A 20,739-nucleotide genomic window follows, 5' to 3' on the forward strand; every position below is an offset into this window, starting at 1 on the left:
CTGAGGTGGTGATAGGTGATCTCCATGAGGATGCAGATATATGCAAGCTAATCTTGGGTACAATATGACACCAAAGTTGTGAACACTCTGGTTCAGCACCAGCCAGTTATCAGGGATAGGGATGGCTCCATGGCTATGGAGTGGAGTTTGTAGCAGGGACTGAAGACACTGGCTTCAGTCTTCCCAATATTTAAATGGAGGAAATCGTTCATCCAATATTGGATTTCAGACCAGTCAGGATGGGTTTGGAGGGGAACTTGAGATGATGGTTTTCAGATAAATCTGCTACCCTGGTCCTTCCAGGTGGTGGAGGTTTTGTCAAAACTTTGGGTGAGTTTTAAGTATTGAAAATCCCTCTCGGTCTCCCTCTGATGCTGCCACCACTTTTCTCTCTCTTTCCCCATGGAGTCCAGAGTCTTGTGTAGGCCCAGACCGGGTGGCAGGTCCCTCTCCCTGAAGGACATTAGTGAACCAGTTGGGTTTTTATGACAATCCAGCAGTTTTCATGGTCACTTTTTCCTCGTGCCGGCCCCACAAATTCCCAGATTCATTCAGCTCAATTTCACAACCTGCCTATTTGTTTTTGTGGGTTCTCTCTCACTCCCTTTTTTTGTCTTAAATCAATTTCACAGGGGATTAGAAGGGAAGGATTTGCAGTCGGGGAAACTGAAACCAAACATCACATCAGGATCTGACAAATCATTGGGTTTTGAACATGGAAGGAAAAAGCACCGTTCACAGTGGGGAGAAACCGTACACGTGTTCTGTGTGTGGACAGTCTGTGGAACTGCGGGAACTGTGTGCAGGGATTCAGAACCCCATCTGATCTGGAAACTCATCAGTGCACACGCACCAGGGAGAGACCGTCCATCTGCTCTGAGTGTGGGAAGCGATTCACTCAGTTATCCCACCTGCTGATACACCAGCGAGTTCACACTGGGGAGAGGCCTTTCACCTGCTCCGAGTGTGGGAAGGGATTCACTCAGTCATCAAACCTGCGCACACACCAACGAGTTCACACAGGGGAAAGACCGTTCACCTGTTCTGAGTGTGGGAAGAAGTTCACTCATTCATCCGATCTGCTGACACACCAGCAAGTTCACACTGACAAGAGACCTTTTAAATGCCCAGACTGCGGGAAGTGCTTTAAAAGTTCCAGGGAACTATTGTCCCATCAACATGTTCACACTGACGAGAGACCGTTCAGGTGCCCTCACTGTGGGACTGGGTTCAGACATTCATCTCACCTCACTGTACACCAGCGAATTCACACTGGGGAAAGGCCATTCACCTGCTGAGTGTGGGATAGGATTCACTCAGTTATCCAACCTGCTCGCACACCTGCGAGGTCACACTGGGGAGAGACTGTTCACCTGCTCCGAGTGTGGGAAGGGATTCACTCGGTCATCTGATCTGCTGACACACCAGCGAGTTCACACTGGGGAGAGACCATTCACCTGCTCCGAGTGTGGGAAGGGATTCACTCGGTCATCTGACCTGCTGACGCACCAGCAAGTTCACAGTGGGGAGAGGCCATTCACCTGTTCTGAATGTAGGAAAGGATTTACTCGACCATCTGAGCTGCTGAGACACCAGCAAAATCATGAATAACTACAATGATTGGATTTTGCTGTTAATCACAACTGGGACTGAACCATGTTCACTGGGGTCTGTTTTTCCAGCCCAATTATAGGATTATCATTCTGGATAAAAGTCAAATAAATCAGCTTTGTTTTAAATACACAGCATGTTGAGTCTTTTTCATATCTCGGGAACACAAGTTAGTTCCTTTTGAAGGGCTCTCCCTCTCTCCTGTCTCCTCCATCCTCACCTCCAACAAGTGTGAGGAGCTCATGGAGCTTCTTTGTCACTAAGATTGAGACAATCCGATCAGCTGCCTCTGCTGCTTCCCTTCCACTAACCCACCGGGACAAACTGTCTCTTAATTTCCCCCTTGCCTGAGCCCACATTTTCCTCTTGTTTTTCACGATTTTCCCTCACACCATCTCTGTCTCATCTTGTCCATTAGACCCACCTCCACCCTCGAGACTATTCCCACTAAACTGCTGACCATGCAACTTGCTCATGTTCATTGGTGCAAAAACACAACAAGAAAAGTGGCCCAACCATGGCTCACAAAATAAATTAAGGAAAATATTAGATCCAAAGACGAGTCATATAAAGTTGCTAGAAAATGTAGCAAGCCTGAGGATTGGGAGCAGTTTAGAATTCAGCAAAGGAAGACCAAGAGATTGACGAAGAGAGGAAATATAGAGTATGAGAGAAAACGTGCAAAGAACACAAACGAGCACAGTAAAAGCTTCTATAAGTACGTAAGAGGAAAAAGATTAGTGAAGATAAATGTATTACAGTCTAAAATGGGAGAATTCATAATAGAGAACAAAGAAATGGCAGAGCAATTGAACAACTACTTTAGTTCTGTCTTCATGCAGGAAGACACAAATAACTTCCCAGAAATACTAGTGAACCAAAGGTCTAGTGAGAAGGAGGATATGAAGGAAAGCAGTTGGTCATCTGACCTAATATGTCCTTATGCCCCTGTGAAACTTCTTGGGACAATGTATTACGTTAGATGCTCGATATAAATATAAGTTGTTGTAATTCAGTCAGACCTGATCACTTACTGAGTCTGTATCAATGTAACTCAGACAGACACAGCTTGTTGGAACAGACCTGGGGAGAAGAAGCTCTGAATTAATTACTGGACTTTCTGTTTGCCACAGTTGGGAAAATGGTGATTCTGTCCACACATCCAAATGAAGAATCAAGTCATCAAAGATGATTTGTTGTTTTGAGTTGAATTATTTGGTAGAATTAGAGTGAAGGAATGGGATTGACCCACAGCCTGAGCCACCACTTTAAGGACAGGAAACGTGAGAATCTGGAGAGGAGAGAAGAATTAGTAGGTGACTGGGCACTGAATCTGGAACAATGAGCAGAGAGGGGGAGCAATGTGTGGGACAGGGGTTTATAGACTTGGGGGAATGAAAGGAGAAAGAATATTCCATAGAAACTAGAATTGTCTGTTCTGAATTTCTATCCTGTACTGACAGTAAACACTTCGTGTAAACTCTATTCACAGGGGATTAGAGGTAGAGGATTTTCAGATGGGAAAATCAAACCAAAAATCTTGCAAGATCTTATAGAAACACCAAATTCATAAATGATCAGCCTCTGATTATGGAAGGAAAAATGTTTGTCTGTTCTGTCTGTGGGGAAGATTCACATCATCAGTGTGACTGGAAAATCATCAGGACACACACGAGTTGGAATCACATCTCGGGGTCAAACCTGACATCATGTGTGCAAAAAGTCTGGTTTACATTCAGACAGTTGTGAGGAAGAGGGATGGAGTTGGTAGCTCGGGAATAAAAACAATGGCTTCAGTCTTCCCAATGTTTAATTGGAGGAAATTTCTGCACATTCACCACTGGATATCAGAAAAACAGTCTGATAATTTAACAAAAGTGGAGAAGTAGAGAGAGATGGTGGTGAGGTAGAGCTGGACACTGTCAGTGTACATGTGATAACTGACACTGTTTTCAGATGATGTCGTTGTGCAGAGCATGTTGATGAGAAATAAGAGGAGGCCAAGGCTGGATCCTTTGGGGACACCAGAGGTAACCGTGGGAGAGGGAAGGGAAGACATTACAAGGGATTCTCTGGCTATGATTAGACAGAGAAGAATGGATCCAGGAGAGAGCAGCCCCACCCAGCTGGACGACAGTGGAGAGGTGTTGAGCAGAATGGTGTGGTCATCCTTGTCAAAGGCTGTAAACAGGTTGAAGCTTGTGTAAATCAGTCTAAATTTGACAGATTGACATACAGTTTTTAAAAAAGCATATTTTCAGGATTATGAAAAGTTTTATGAGCCATAAAATGTTTGTAGAGGAGAAAACACCTTTCTGACTGTACATCACACCAATAGCTTCTGTTGAATATAAGTGAAACCATATTGTAGTGACTATGATAAAATCTGCTTGTGTGTGTAATTGGCAGTCATGTATATGAAATATCCTCTACACGCAGAAATGGAATTTCAAGATTTTATTTAGTGAAGAATTATAGAGTTATAAAGGGAATTATTAAGAGTTAATTATACATGAGTCCAATTTACAATGTAGACTTTACACTATTTTAAATTTCCATTGAGCTTAGAGCAAGTATTTAGCTGCTTGAAGTGCTCTCTGCAGAATAATGATTGTCCAAACTGTCGGTCTGAAGCCTCCTCCCTGCTCAACATCTCCTGTAACCCCCAGATTTTCACTCCAGGGTCACACCAAGTTTCAGACATTAAAATGGGGTTTCACCGGGAAAAGGTTTGGGTAGCGCTGGATTAATAGACTCAGCGCATTGTGTTTAACACTAAACTGTTTTATTTGACTTTTATGTGGAATATATTAACATTAGCAGCCCCTAATGAACAGTGTTCAGTCCTGGATGTGATTAACAGCAAAATCCAATCACTGTCATGACTCATGAACTTGCTGGTGTCTCAGCAGGTGGGATGAGGTAGTGAATCCCTTTCCACACTCGGAACAGGTGAATGGTCTCTCCCCAGTGCGAACTCGCTGGTGTCTCAGCAGGTTGGATGACCGAGTGAATCCCTTTCCACACTCTGAGCAGGTGCACAGTCTCTCCCCAGTGTGAACTCGCTGGTGTCTCAGCAGGTGGGATACCTGAGTAAATCGTTTCCCGCACACGGGGCAGGTGAACGGCCTCTCCCCAGTGTGACTGCGCCAATGCGTTTCCAGCTGAGACTGGTAGATAAATCCCTTCCCACATTCCCCACATTTCCACAGTTTCTCCCCAGTGTGACTGCGCCAATGCGTTTCCAGCTGAGACGGGTAGTTGAATCCCTTCCCACATTCCCCACATTTCCACAGTTTCTCCCCAGTGTGAACGGTGCCTTTTCCCTCCATATTCAAAACCTAATGATATTCAGGTTACGATACATTGGGCAACTCCGTCAGATCCTGATGTGATGTTTGGTTTCAGTTTCCTGCAAATCCTCCCCTTTTAATACCTTGTGAAATTGATTTAAAACAGAAAAAAGGGAGTGAGAGAGAACCCACAAAAACACAAAGGCAGGTTGTGAAATTGAGCTGAATGAATCTGGGAATTTGTGGGGCTGGCACTAGGAAAAAGTGACCATGAAAACTGCTGATTGTCATAAAAACCCAACTGATTCACTAATGTCCTTCAGGGAAGAGAACCAGCCACCCGGTCTGGATCTACACAAGACTCTAGCCTCTATGGGAGCAGATGAGAGGGAGAGAGAGAGAGAGAAATGGGAGTGGGTGCAGGGGAGCGAGAGATTAGAGTGAGAGACGGGGGTGAAGGAGAGGGATATCTGGCACCATCTGTGCAGAGAGAAACAGAGTTAACATTTCGAGCCCTTGAGACTCTTCTTCAGAATTGGTGAAGCAGAGGGGATTTATATTTCTACAACTCGGCCAGAACTTAGGCAGAATCTCCCAAACCTTCAAACTCCAACCTAGAAGGACCAGGGTAGCAGGTGTATGTGAACACCATTACCTCCAAGTTCCCCTCCAAGTAACACACCATCCTGACTCGACTGACATCCGGTACTGGATGAGTAGAAATTTCCTTTATTTAAACATTGGGAAGACTGAAGTCATTGTCTTCAGTCCTCTCTACAAACTCCACTCCCCAGACACCTGCTCCATCCCTCTCCCTGACAACTGTCTGAGACTGAACCAGACTGTTCACAGCCATGGTGAAATATTTCACCCCAAGATGAGCTTCCAACCACATATCCACATCATCACCAAGACCGCCTATTTCCACCTCAGTAACATCGCCCGACTCCAGCCCAGTCTCAGCTCATCTGCTGCTGAAACTCTCATCCATTCCTTTGTTACCTCTCGACTTAACTATCCTAACACTCCCGGCTGGTCTCCCACATTCAACCTCCCTGTAATCTTGAGGTCATCCAAAACTCTACTGTCCCTGTGTTTACTCGCACCATGTCTTGTTCACCCATCACCCTGTGCTCACTGACCTGCAAAGGCTCCGGGTTAAGGGGAACTGAAATTTGAAATATCTCATCCCTGTTTTCACATTCCTGCACCCTAACTCAGAAATCTCCACCAGCCTCGCAACCCTCTGAGATATCTGAACTCCTCTGATTCCAGCCTCCTGTGCATTCCTGATTTGAATCACTCCAGCATTGGTAGCCATTTTGTCAGTTTCGAAGTCCCAAGCTTTGGAATTTCCTCCCTAAACCTCTCTACCTCCTGAGGTCCCCAGCATCAGAGATGCCAGTCTTCAGCCAATTCGATTCGCTCCACGTGATATTAAGAAATGGCTGAAGGCACTGGGTACTGGAAAGGCTATGGGTCCTGACAATATTCTAGCAATAGTATTGAAGACTTGTGCTCCAGAACTTGCCGCACCCGTAGCCAAGCTGTTCCAGTACAGCTATAACACTGGTATCTACTTGGCTATGTGGAAAAATGTCCTGTACACAACAAGTAGGACAAATCCTACCTGGTCAATTGCCACCCCATCAGTTTACTCTGGATCATTATAAAGTGATGGAAGGGGTCATCAACGCTTCTGTCAAGCGGCACTTACTTAGCAATAACCTGCTCACTGATGCCCAGTTTGGGTTCCGCCAGGGCCACTCAGCTCCTGACCTCATTGCAGCCTTGAACCAAACATGGACAAAAGTGCTGAACTCTAGAAGTGACATGAGAGTGACTGCCCTTGATACCTTGGCAGCATTTGACCAAGTGTGGCATCAGGGAGCCCTAGCAAGACTGGAGTCAATGGGAATCAGGGATGAGTGGGTGGGTGGAGTCATACTGAGCACAAAGGAAGATGGTTGTGGTTGGTGGAGGTCAGTCATCTCAGTTCCAGGATATCACTGCAGGAATTCCTCAGGATAGTGTCCTGGACCCAGCCATCTTCAACTGCTTATCAATGACCTTCCTTCCATCATAAGGTCAGAAGTGGGGGTATTTGCTGATGATTGCACAATGTTCAGCACCATTCACGACTCCTCAAACACTTAATAACTCCATCCTCAAATGCAGCAATATCTGGACAATATCCATGCTTAGGCTGACAAGTGGCAAGTAACATTCACGCCACACAAGTGCCAGGCTATGACCATCTCCGACAAGATAGAATCTAACTATCGCCCCTTGACATTCAAGGGCATTACCATCGCTGAATCCCACACTATCAACATCCTGGGCGGTTACCATTGACCAGAAACTCAACTGGACTAGCCATATAAATACTGTGCCTACAAGACCAGGTCAGAGGCTAGGAATCCTGTGGTGATTAACTCACCTCCTGACTCCCCAAAGCCTGTACACCATCTACAAGGCACAAGTCAGGAGTGGGCTGGAATACTCTCTATTTGCCTGGATGAGTGCAGCTCCCACAACATTCAAGAAACTTGACACCGTCCAGGACAAAGCAGCCCGCTTGATTGGCATCACATCCACAAACATTCACTCCCTTCACCATCGACGCACAGTAGCAGCAGTGTGTACCATCTACAAGATGCACTGCAGGAATTCATCAAGGCTCCTTAGACAGTGCCTTCCAAACCTGTGACCACTACCATCTAGAAGGACAAGGGCAGCAGATAGATGGGAACACCACCACCTGGAAGTTCCCCTCCAAGTCACTCACCATCCTGGCTTGGAAATATATCGCCGTTCCTTCACTGTCGCTGTGTCAAAATCCTGGGACTCCCTCCCTGACAGTACGGTGGGTGTAACCTACACCACATGGACTGCAACGATTCAAGAAGGCAACTCACCACCACCTTCTCAAGGGCAATTAGGGATGGGCAATAAATGCCCAACCCAGCGAAGCCCACATCCCTTGGAAGATTTCAGAAGAAAACCCCCTGGAAGATTCCCTTTAAAAGCGACATCTTTGACCAAGCTTTTGGTCACCGGCCCTAATATCTCCTCATGTGGCTCAGTGTCAAATGTTACTTTTCTGTGAAATGTCTTGGAACATGGAATAATATTAAAAGTGTGATAGAAGCAGAATTGATTGTTATTGATTTGGAATTATAAGGCCATCCCTTCATCATCGCTGGGTGAATAACCTGTAACTCCTTACCTAACAGCATTGTGGGAGCACCTTCACCACACGGACTACAGTGGTTCAAGAAGGTCAAACATCATCTTCTCCACAAGCAACTGGGGATTGGCAATATTTGTTGGTATCTGTGGAGAGGGAAACAGAGTAAACATTTCAGGGTGTGCAGAATGAATTACAGGGAATTAAAATGGTGCAGAATTTGATGGTCAATATGATCTCAGAGGTGGAAGATAAATGGACTATAGCGCAGGGGGAAACAATTCCTGACGATGAAAGATATTGAGAGAAGATAAAGCTAGGAAGCCAGCAGCACATGGTCGGGGGATGGGTAGCAGTGAAAACTTCATTTAGATTCAGTCAGCAAAAGTAACAGTAAAACACTAAACAGCTAAAATACACCCATATTAGAGACAGAGGAAGTTGGGCAATAGCAGAGAGGTGATCAGAGAGGACAGAGCTGAAACAGAGCAATGGATGGTGTTATGAATTCAATTCATCCTGCATCCCTGGGTGCTAACTGTGCAGATTGTAAAATTTAAAAGTACAGGATGTTCTAATGCTTGTTACGTTGGTTCCTGTCCAGTAACAAGGGTGGGACCCTCTGGGAGTGTTTTGATAGGTCACAGATCAGTTCAAGTGTCAGTGAACAGCTCTTCTTGAGGCAGTTATTTCCAGTAGTTGCCAGGCAACAGGTGGCACAGAGACAGGAATGAGCTGACGTCCCAGTTAAATTGAGTTAAAATTTAGAGAAAAGACTGCAGGGGAGGAATTTAACTAAAGAGGGCTGTTGAAGCAAAGCAAAAAAACTCTTTGGGGCAATGGTGTTCTGCTTGGCACGGCCATAACTCTAAAACTGTGCTTGCAAGCTAGTGTTTGAATGTACTCAGGAATCCAGGGAGAAGGAATCTCGGAAAGAGAGACTGAAACTCTGTGAGGTGGGCCATTGTTAAAGCTGTATGAGTGGGAGTGACTTTTGGAGAGAATTCCAGGTGAGATCTTTGACACTGGAGATTGGAAACCCTCTTGAGAAAGAGTAAGTTTCAGTGAGATTGGTTGACTCAATGTGGGACTAATGGCTGAGTGGATTGTAGAGAAATCCATGGAATCTCTTTTGGTTGCATCTGTCAATTACTCTGTAGTGTGGTGTGTCTCACCACAGTTCATCTGTTAATTCACATGTACCTCATACTTACCCTGAATGTTCGAGTGTCAGGTACAGATTGTAAATTGTTTTATCTTTCTGAACTTGTACAGTAAATTTTGTTTTATTGTTGTTCAAAACCCATGGAAACTTGTGGTTTTGTTCCAAAAGCAGGTGTCTTAAATCTCAACCTTCATCTACTTTAAACAAAATGTCATTGATCCCTCACCGGATCGCATATGTGTCTGGCCAAGAATCATAACAATGGACATGGGATTCAGATCCACAGGAAAGAAGCCACACCAGCCGTTAACAGGATCCACACCAAATGATGAAGTCAAAACTAAGACACAGAGCCTTTTCTTGCTGAGATAGTTTGTTGACTTGGTTCACTGTCAACACTGCTCACCCACACCCAGTGTCCCAGCTATCCCCTACTTCATTGTGTTTAAATACCCATCACCTGTTTACCTTAACAATCTCATTGACATTAACAAACCTTAACAATGTAACTGAGAAGGCATTCACACCAACCTCAGAGCCATGGAACTTTGCATAGATAACAAAGCATAAAACCAAAATCTTTAAATTGTCGATGAATAGTCAAAAATACTCACCTGTGAAACAATTTCAAGGTTCAACTTTAAACTCTCCTGCTGGAACCTGCAGCTGGAAAGATATCAGAAGCACTGGAGTCAGAAAAATATCCCAGTTGAGGAAATACCCGGGAAGCGGGATGATGTCATCGTGTAATTGTCGATGTGTGATGATGTCACAGTGTAATTGTCGATGTGTGATGATGTCACACACACGGACACAGAACATCTGAGTCTGTGCAAACCAGTGATCACCACACATTATGAAGGATGTGAGGGTCCTTAAGAGAATGTGGAGACTCACCAGAATGGGTCAAGGGATGGGAGATATGAGCTAGAAGGTTTTGTTCTCCTTCAAGCAAAGGAGATTGAGGGAAATTTGATCAAGGTGTACAAGATTATGATAGGTTTAGATAAGGTAGACAGAATCACAAAGCGTGGAAGAGGCCCTTCGGTCCATCGAGTCTGCACCAACACGTGAGAAACACCTGACCAACCTACCTAATCCCATTTACCAGCACTTGGCCCATAGCCTTGAATGTTATGACGTGTCAAGTGCTCATCCAGGTACTTTTCAAAAGGATGTGAAGCAGCCTGCCTCCACCACCCTCTCAGGCAGTGCATTCCAGACCGTCACCACCCTCTGGGTAAAAAAGTTTTTCCTCACATCCCCCCAAACCTCATGCCCCTCACCTTGAATTTGTGTCCCCTTGTGACTGACCCTTCAACTAAGGGGAACAGCTGCTCCCTATCCACCTGTCCATGCCCCTCATAATCTTGTGCACCTCGATCAGGTCGCCCCTCAGTCTTCTCTGCTCCAACGAAAACAACCCAAGTCTATCCAACCTCTCTTCATAACTTAAATGTTTCATCCCAGGAAACATCCTGTTGAATCTGCTCTGCACTCCCTCCAGTGCAATCACATCCTTCCTATAATGTGGCGACCAGAAATGCACACAGTACTCCAGCTGTGGCCTCGCCATGGTTCTATACAACTCCAATGTGACCTCATTACTTTTGTAATCTATGCCTCGATTGATGAAGGCAAGTGTCCCATATGCCTTTTTCACCACCCCACTAACATGTCTCTCTGCCTTCAGAGATCTATGGACACGTATGCCAAGGTCCCTTTGTTTCTCAGAACTTCCTGGTGTCATGCCGTTCATTGAATATTTCCTTGTCAAATTACTCCTGCCAAAGTGTATCACCTCACACTTTTCAGGGTTAAATTCCATTTGCCACTTATCTGCCCATTTGACCATCCCGTCTATATCTTCCTGTACCCAAGACACTCAACCTCACTGTCAACCACCCGGCCAATCTTTGTGTCATCCGCAAACTTACTAATCCTACTCCACACATGTCGTTTATATAAATGACGAATAAGTGGGGACCAAGCACACATACCTGTGTTACGCCACTGGCTTCCAGCCACTAAAGCAGCCTTCTGTCATCACCCTCTGTCTCCTACAACGAAGCCAATTTTGAATCCAACTTATCAAATTACCCTGTCTCCCATGTGTATTTGCCTTCTTTATAATTCTCCCATGTGGGACCTTGTCAAAGGCTTTGCTGAAATCCATATAAACTACATCAACCTCACTATCCTCATGTACAGACCTGGTCACCTCCTCAAAAAATTCAAACAAATTTGTTGGGTATGACCTCCCTCTGAGAAAGCCATGCTGACTTTCCCTGATCAAACCTTGCCTCTCCAAGTGGAGATGGATTCTCTGCTTCAAAATTTTCTCTAGTAGTTTCCCTGCCACTGATGTTAAACTCACTGGTCTTTAGTTCCCTGGCTTATCTCTACAACCCTTCTTAAATAGCGGAACCACATTAGCTGATCTCCAGTCCTCTGGCACCTCCCCCATGGCCAGAAGGGAATTGAAATTTTGGGTCAGAGCCCCTGTGATCTCCTCCCATGCCTCCCTCAGCAGTCTGGGATACAAATCATCCGGACGTAGAGATTTGTCCACTTTTGAGCCTGCCAACACCTCCAATATCTTGTCACTCCCTATGTCAATTTGCTCAACAGCCTCGCAGACTCTCTCCATGAGTTCCATACTTTCATCCTCATTCCCTTGGGTGAAGACGGATTTGAAGTATTCGTTCAACACTCTAGCGATGTCCTCTGGCTCCACCCATAGATTGCCCCCTTGGTCCCTAATGGTAACGATAGTTAACGAAAACCTGTTCCCATTAACTGATTGTAAAATGATTACGGGACACAGATTAAAGATTTTGGGCAAGATCTGTAGGGGCATTGAGAGGAAGAAAATTTACACAGTGAGTGGTAATGACCTGGAACTCAATGATTACACTCAGAGGCCGATAATATCCAGGTCCTGAATTTCTATCCTGGGCTGACAGTGCCATGTTTGGGAAACGATTTATACAGAGCATTAGAAAAGGATGATGCAGGTCCTGATGAATCGAGTGACTCTGTCATATCTAAAAGTTATGATGGTCTTGACATTCCCGTCTGTAAATCCTCCCCTTCCAACCCCCTGTAAAAGGAGTTTCCAAAATCCATCCCTGTCAGTCCAGGATAGAAATGCACAACATTCTCTCCTCCTGGTACCTGGACAGGATGACCGCGCATGCGCCCTGCTGGACATTGCCCCCTATAAAGATGGCGGCCGTTACCCCGGGCCTGGCGAAGGGAGAAATCCAAACCTTTTCGGCCTGTTCTCTGCAAACACAAGACCGGTACCTTGTTATTTGAGGTCTGCGGCCTGCACTGTGTCTTTATGAAGCCTCCCTGCCCATTCTTCTGGCTCCATTCCTCCTCACACACCCACTATCTGTTAGTTTGCTCTGTTCGACGTTCTCTCAACCGCTCTGAGCAGCTTGTCACAGACCAACACTGCGCATGCTCAAGAAACACCGCAATGCGCATGCCCAGTACACACCGTAATGCGCATGTGCAGGGAGCCTCTGTAGTGGCAATAGGGCACATTCTGTTCCCCTTTGCTGGGTAGCCCCGCTGCTATTGAAAGTTCATATTTCTGAATAGGAAATTATTATTTGTGATCCAGTGACGATTGGAGCCACAGGGCCAAGATAGAACAATGTTTCTTTATATCACTTGACTTAATAAAGTGCACTGGTCTTCCGCCATAGTTCTGTGCCAGGTGTAATTAACAGCAGAACAAATCCCTAGTTAGATGTGAAATCACTGGAATCTCAGCAGGCCGTGTGAACAAGTGATTTTTCATTCCATACACAGAACATTTAAATTCTGTCGTCAGTAAGGATGTAACAAATCAGCTGGTGAATGATCATTTCACAGTGTGATTTTACCCATAAGTTTCCAGCTCACACAGGGATCTCAAACCCTTCGGATAATGAGTTCCACATTCTCAACAATCTCCAGTTATCAAAAAGCGGGTGCTGTGAATCTGAAATTAAAATGGAAAATGCTGGAATTTTTTGCAGATCTGGTAGTACCGGTACAGTGAGGAATATAGCATCAGTGAACAGTCCTGAAAACTTAACTCTTCTCAATGCAGATGCACCTAGATGTGCTGAGTGTTCCTGGAACATTCTGCATTATCTCTGGTGAATGAAAATTGATCATGATTTACACATTAGATTTATTAGTGACTAACTTATATTTATTTCCATCCATTCATAAGTGGAAACATCTTCCACGTGTCCATCCTTTCAAACCCTTTCACTATCTTAAAGTCCTCGGTCAGATCATCTCTCACTCTCTTCTCCAAACAAAACCTTTGCAAACTGTTGAATCTTTGTTGATTGATATCACTTTCCAATTCTGGCATCATTCCATTAAACTGTTTTGCACCTTCCCCAGTGCTTCTCGATCCAATTTAACATATGGAGACAGCGCTAATCTGAGCACCAACATCACTATTGCCCCAAATTCCTGTATGTTGGAAGGGTCAGTATGGCAGTGGGAGAGAGCACTGTGGTTTCGAGCTATTATTCATCATCCTCTATTTGAGAGATTATCTCACTAGAATATTTGGACACTAAGGGAATCAATGGATATGGGAATGGGGCGAGAAAGTGGAGTTGAGCTGAAAGATCATTTAATGGTGGAACAGGCTCAAAGAGCCATATGGTCCACCCCAGCTCCTATTTCTTGTTTTCTTATGAACATCACTGTGAATCATTTCCATACAAGCACAGCAGATGCAGCACCCGCCCTTCACCTCTTCCCTTCCCACATTCCAGGTCCACAAACACACTTTCCAGGTGACACAATGAAAAAGGTCAGCGACCTGAAACATTCCGTCCGCTTGGTCAACATGAAACTAAACTTACGATTAATTCCTCCTCAGTAACAGGGAGTGAATCAATAGCACCACTACTGACCAAGCTGGTCGATTCCTAAAGAACATAGCTGCCAGACTGGGTCTGTGGCAAGTCGTGAGAGAGTCTTCAAGATGGAAGAACATACTTGAGCTCATCCTCACTACTCCGTCTGCTGCAGACGCACCTGTCCATGACAGCATCATGAGGAATCACCTCCTTCACAGTCATTGTGGAGACGAAGTCCCATCTTCACATTGAGGATACCCTCCATCATATGGTGTGGCATTACCATCGTCCGAAATAGCATAGATTTCGAGCAGATCTAGAAACTCAAGGCTGGGCATCCATGGGGCGTTATGGGCCATCGGTAACAGCAGAATTGCACTCAACCGCAATCTGTAACCTTATGGCCCAGCATAACCGCCCCCCCCCCAACTCTACCAGTACCATCAAGCCAGGGGATCAACCCTGGTTCAATGAAGAGTGCAGGAGGGCATGCCAGAAGCAGCATCTGGCATACACAAAAATGAGATGTCAACCTGGTGAAGTTACAACATAGGACTACTTGCAGGCCAAACAGTGTAAACGGCATGTGACAGACAGAGGTAAGTGATTCCACAACCAATGGATCAGATCTAAGCTCTGCAGTCCTGCCACACCGTCATGAATGGTGGTGGACAATTAAACAACTCACTAGAGGAGGAGGCTCCACAAATATCCCCATCTTCAATAGTACTGAAAACTTGGACTCCAGAACTCGCTGCACCCATAGCCATGCTGTTCCAGTACAGCTACAACACTGGCATCTCCCCAGCAATGTGGAAAATGGCCTGGGTATGTCCTGTACACATAAGGCATGATAAACCCAATCGGACCAATTACTGCCCTATCATTCTACTCTCGATCATCAACAAAGTAATGGAAGAGGTCTTCAACAGTGCAATCAAGCAGAACTTGCTTAGCAATAATCTGGTCACTGGTGCTCAATTTGGGTTCTGCCAGGATCACTCAGCTCCTGACCTCATTACAGCCTTCGTTCAAACATGGACAAAACAGTTGAACTCCAGACATAAGGTCAGAGTAACTGCCCTTGACATCAAGGCAGCATTTGGCCGAATGTGGCGTCAAAGAGCCCTAGCAAAACTGGGGTCAATGGAAATGAGGGGGGAAACTCTCCATTGGTTTGAGTCCTGGGTTCTGGTTGTTGGAGGTCAATCATCTCAACTCAGGACATCACTGCAGGAGTTCCTCAGGATAGTGTCCTAGGCCCAACCATCATCAGCTGCTTCATCAATGACCTCCCTTCCATCATAAGGTCAGAAGTGGGGATGTTCACTGATGATTGCACAATATTCAGCACCATTCGTGACTGCTCAGGTACTGAAACGATCCATGTCCAAATGTACCAAGACCTGGAAAAACTTGGCGGATGGAATATAATTTGGGAATATGTGAGGTTATGCTATTTGACGGGAAGGATAGAGGAGCTGAATATTATTTAAGTGGAGAAAGACTGCAGAAGGCTGCAGCACAGAGGGATTTGGGAGTCCTTGTGCATGAATCCCAAAAAGCTAACATCCAAGTTCAGCAGGTAATAGGGAAGGACAATGGAATGTTGGTCTTTATTTCAAAGGGAATGGAGTATAAAAATAGGGAAGTCTTGCCAAAACTATATAAGGCAGCATTTAGACCGCCCTGAGAATACTGTGAACAATTTTGGTCCCCTTATCTAAGGAAAGATATGCTGGCATTGGAGGCAGTCCAGAGAAGATTCATTCTATTGATCCCGGGTATGGAGGGATTTTCTTTTGAGGAGAGGTTGAGTAGGTTGGGCCTGAACTCATTGGAGGTAAGAAGAATGAGAGGCGACCTTATTGAAACATATAAGATTCTTCGGGAGCCTGACAGGGTAGATGCTGAGAGGTTGTTTCCCTTTGTGAGAGAGTCTAGGACTAGAGGGCATAATCTCAGAGTAAGGGGGTGCCCATTTAAAAAATATATGAGGCAGAATTTCTTCTCTCACAGGGTAGTGAATCTGTGGAATTCTTTACCACAGAGGGCTGTAGAGGCTGGGTCGTTAATCATATTCAAGGCTGAGATAGACAGATTTTTAATCAATAAGGGAATCAAGGGTTATGGGGACAAGGAAGGGAAGTGGAATTGAGGATTATCAGATCAGCCATGATCTCATTGAATGGTGGAGCAGAATCTATGGGCCAAATGGCCTTCTTCTGCTCCTCCATCTTATGGTCTTATGAACAATACCCAGGCTTGGTCTGGCAAGTGGCAACTAACATTCACGTCACATAAGTGACAAGCTATGGCTATCTCCAACAAGGGAGAAGCTAACTAAATCCCCTTGACATTCAATGGTATTACTACCATTTAATCTCCCATTATCAACATCCTGGGGTTACCATTTACCAGAAACTGAATTGGACCAGCCATATACATATTCTGGCTACGAGAGCTGGTCAGAGGCGAGGAATCCTGCGGCGAATATCTCACCTCCTGACTCCCCAAAGCCTGTCCACAATCTACAAGGCACAATTCAGGAGTGCGAAGGAACACTGTCTACTTGCTAGGATCAGTGCAGCTCCAAAAACACTCAAGAGCTCGACACCATCCAGGACAAAGCAATGCACTGGATTGGCACCACATCCACAAACATTCACTCCCTCCATCACTAACACACAGTCGCAGCCAGTGTGTACCATCTACAAGATGCACTGCAGAAACTCACCAAGGTTCCTTAGGCAGCACCTTCCAAACCCACGACCACTACTATCTAGAAGGACAAGGGCAGCAGATAGACGGGAACACCACCACCTGGAAGTCACTCGCCATCCTGGCTTGGAAATATCGCCGTTCCTTCACTGTCACTGGGTCAAAATCCTTAAACTTCCCACAGCATCTCATGAATGAATTTTTAAAAATCAATTGTAAACACAAAGCTTCCAGCCGGGATTGAACCGGGGACTTTCTCATGTAAAGTAAAGGTGATAATCAGTGCACTGGGGAAATGAGTGTGAATCCCCCCCGGACAGAGGGGAACTGACCATCCATCTCTAGCTCTAATTCCCAAACAGAAAATGCTGCCAAGAATCAGCAAGTCAGGCTGAGTCTGTGGCCGCTCTCACCATCTGAAACCGTCACAATGCCCGGCTGATTGACGGCAGCTCTGGACCAATTTGAAGAGGGGGCGGGACTGGAGGAACGAGCGGGAGCGGCTGGTCCTCCAACCAATCGGAGTGAATGAGGGGCGGGGTTCAAGAGCGACGCCACGCGCAGGCGCAGTGTCATTGTACCTGAAGCCCGGTGAGTGCGGGAGCTGAAGGAGGAAGGAGGCGGGAAAGGGTGAGTGACAGCAGGAGAGAAATGGAGTCAGTGCGGACTGGGAGGTTTCATAAACACCAACGTAGGACTCAAGACTCGAATTAGAAACTCCCAGTCCCGCGTTTGCACCAAATCGGCAACAGCTGGGGGTAAGGGCGCCATCTTTATAGGGGGCAATGTGCAGCAGGGCGCATGCGCGGTCATCCTGGTCCATGTAACAGGAGGAGAGGATGTTGTGAATTTCTATCCTGGACTGACAGGGATGGATTTTGGAAACTCCTTTTACAGGGGGTGAGAAGGGGAGGATTTACACACAGCAAACTCAAACCAAGAGAAATGTTTGTCTCTTCTCTATTTCTTTCCTGGCCTGACAGTAATGCCTTTGAATACTTTTTTGCAGGATATTCCATCAGGATTCTCAGACGGGACACACACTAAACATCACAGCTAAGTGGCACTTAATCACTCCATTCATCAGGACGTGGATATTATCGGCTTCTGAGTGTAAGTGTTGAGTTCCAGGTCATTACCACTCACTGTGTAAAATTTCTTCTTCACATTCCCCCTCTAGATCTTGCACCAAATCTTAAAACTGTGTCTTGTAATCCTTTTACTAACAGCTATTGTGAATGGCTTTTCTTTATCTACCTTATGTGAACCTATCATTAAGTTGCACACCTCCATCAAATCTCCCTTCAACCTAAGATAAAAGAAAAACACTACGGATGCTGGAAATCTGAAACAAAAACAGAGAGCAGAAGAGTCATCCGGACTCAAAACGTTAATTGTGTCTTTCTCTCCACAGATGCTGTTAGACCTGCTGAGTTTTTCCAACATTTGCTGTTTTTGCTCCCTTCAACCAACTTGGCTTCAAGGAGAACCACCCCAGTTTCTCCAACCAGGGTATCAGGAGTGTGCACCATCTATAAGATGCATTGCAGCAACACACCAAGGCTCCTTCAGCAGCACCTTCCAAACCCGTAACTTCTAACACCGAGAAGGACAAGGGCAGCAGACACATGGGAACACCACCACCTGCAAGCTCCTCTCCAAGTCATACACCATCCTGACTAGGAACTATATCGCCGTATGTCTCGGGGTGGGGTAACTTGGAGGTAATGATATTCACGTGTACCAGCTACCCTGGTCCTGCTAAGTGGTGGAGGTTGAGGGTTCCCCCATCGCGCTGTCTCTCTTTCTCTCTCTCTCTCTCTCTTGATCAGCTTTAACGTTCCACTTTCTCCTAGTGCCGACCTCACAAATTATTCATTAGCTTGGTTTCACAACCTGCCTTTGTATTTTTGTGGGTTCTCTCTCACTCCCTTTTTTCTGTTTTAAATTAATTTCACAGGGTGTTGGAAGGGGAGTATTTACAGTCAGGAAACTGAAACCAAACATCACACCAGGATCTGACAGAGTCGCCCAATGCATTGTAACCTGAATATCATTAGATTTTGAACATGGAAGGAAAAAGCACCATTCCCACTGGGAAGAAACTGTGGAAATGTGGGGACTGTGGGAATGGATTCAGTTACCCATCCCAGCTGGAAACTCATCGGCGAACTCACACAGGGGAGAGACTGTTCACCTGCTCCGAGTGTGGGAAGGGATTCACTCGGTCATCCCACCTGCTGACACACCAGCGATTTCACACTGGTGAGAGGCCGTTCTCCTGTTCCAAGTGTGGGAAGGGATTTACTGTTTTATCCACCCTGCAGAGACACCAGCGTGTTCACACTGATAAAAGACCTTTTAAATGCTCAGCGTGTGGAAAGTGTTATAAAAGCTCTCAGGAACTAATGTCCCATCAACGTGTTCACACTGATGAGAGACCGTTCAGGTGCTCTCACTGCGGGACTGGGTTCAAGACCTCATATTACCTCAATGTGCATCAGCGCAGTCACACTGGGGAGAGACCGTTCACCTGCTCCAAGTATGGGATGGCATTCACCCAGTATTCCAGCCTTCTGAGACACCAGCGAGTTCACACTGGGGAGAGACCATTCGCCTGCTCTAAGTGTGGGAAGGGATTCAGTCAGTTATCCACCCTGCAGAAACACCAGCGAGTTCACACCGGGGAGAAGCCATTCTCCTGCTCCGAGTGTGGAATGCGATTCAGTAGTTCAACCACCCTGCTAATACACCAGCGAGTTCACACTGACGAGAGACCTTTTCAATGCCCAGACTGTGGGAAGAGCTTTAAACGTTCCCAGGAACTGATGTCCCATCAACGTGTTCACACGAACGAGAGACCGTTCAGGGGCTCTCAGTGCGGGACTGGGTTCAGGTGGTCATCTCAACTCTCGGAACATCAGTGAGTTCACACTGGGGAGAGGCTGTTCACCTGCTACAAATGTGGGAAGAGATTCACTCATTCATCCAACCTGCGGAAACACCAGCAAGTTCACACTGACAAGAGACCTTTTAAATGCCCAGACTGTGGGAAGTGCTATAAAAGTTTGAGGGAACTGATGTATTCACACTGATGAGAGACCATTCAAGTGCTCTGACTGTGGGACTGGATTCAGGCAATCATCTCAGCTCACTGTACACCAGCGAATTCACACTGGAGAGAGGCCATTCACCTGCTCCGTGTGTGGGAAGAGGTTCACTCAGTCATCTCACCTGCTGAGACACCAGCGAGTTCACAAGTAACTACAGTGATGGGATTTTGCTGTTAATCACATCCAGGAATGAACCAGGTTCATTGGAGTCTGTTTCTGCTGATGTTAATAAACTCCAACCCAGTTATAGGGGCTATTATTATCAGAAATATAGCCAAATTCATCAGCTTTGTGTTAAATCCATTCTGTCAAATATTTTTAATATCTCTAACGTAAGTTAGTTCCTTTTGAAGGACTCTCCCTCTCCCCTGTCTCCTCCATCCTCACCTCCAACAACAGGTGTAAGGAACTCATGGAGCTTCTTTGTCACTAGGATTGAGACAATCCGATCAGCTGTCTCTGCTGCTTCCCTCTCTTCCATTAGCCCAACGGGACAAACTGTCTCTGAAGTTCCCCTTTGTCTGAGCCCTGAACCCACATCTTTCCTCACGCCCTCTTGATCCTATTCTCACTAAACTGCTGACCATCCAATTTCTCCATCTTAGCTGATATTGTTAATGGTTCTCTCTCTCTTTTGGTACTGACCCTCTCACCTTTAAAACCACCATCCTCACCCATTCTAAAAAAAGCAAATTTTGACCCAACCATCTTTGGAAACTACCGCCCCATCACCGACCTCCCTTTCCTCTCCAAAGTCCTTGTA

General features: G+C 45.7%; 2 protein-coding genes across 2 annotated transcripts in view; both read left to right on the forward strand.

The window, feature by feature from the left end:
- The window catches only part of LOC144697978 (uncharacterized), a 608,842-nt gene that overhangs the window by 235,631 nt on the left and 352,472 nt on the right, over window positions 1–20,739 (forward strand). The window lies entirely within an intron of this gene.
- On the forward strand, window positions 17,435–19,790 carry LOC144697975 (uncharacterized). Its single transcript, XM_078569926.1, has 3 exons — window positions 17,435–17,493; window positions 17,873–17,976; window positions 18,824–19,790. The coding sequence occupies exon 3, from the start codon at window positions 18,933–18,935 to the stop codon at window positions 19,788–19,790; it is 858 nt and encodes a 285-aa protein (XP_078426052.1). The 5' UTR covers window positions 17,435–17,493; window positions 17,873–17,976; window positions 18,824–18,932.

This window comes from Cetorhinus maximus, chromosome 23, assembly GCF_964194155.1.
Source record: "Cetorhinus maximus chromosome 23, sCetMax3.hap1.1, whole genome shotgun sequence".
Taxonomy (NCBI): domain Eukaryota; kingdom Metazoa; phylum Chordata; class Chondrichthyes; order Lamniformes; family Cetorhinidae; genus Cetorhinus; species Cetorhinus maximus.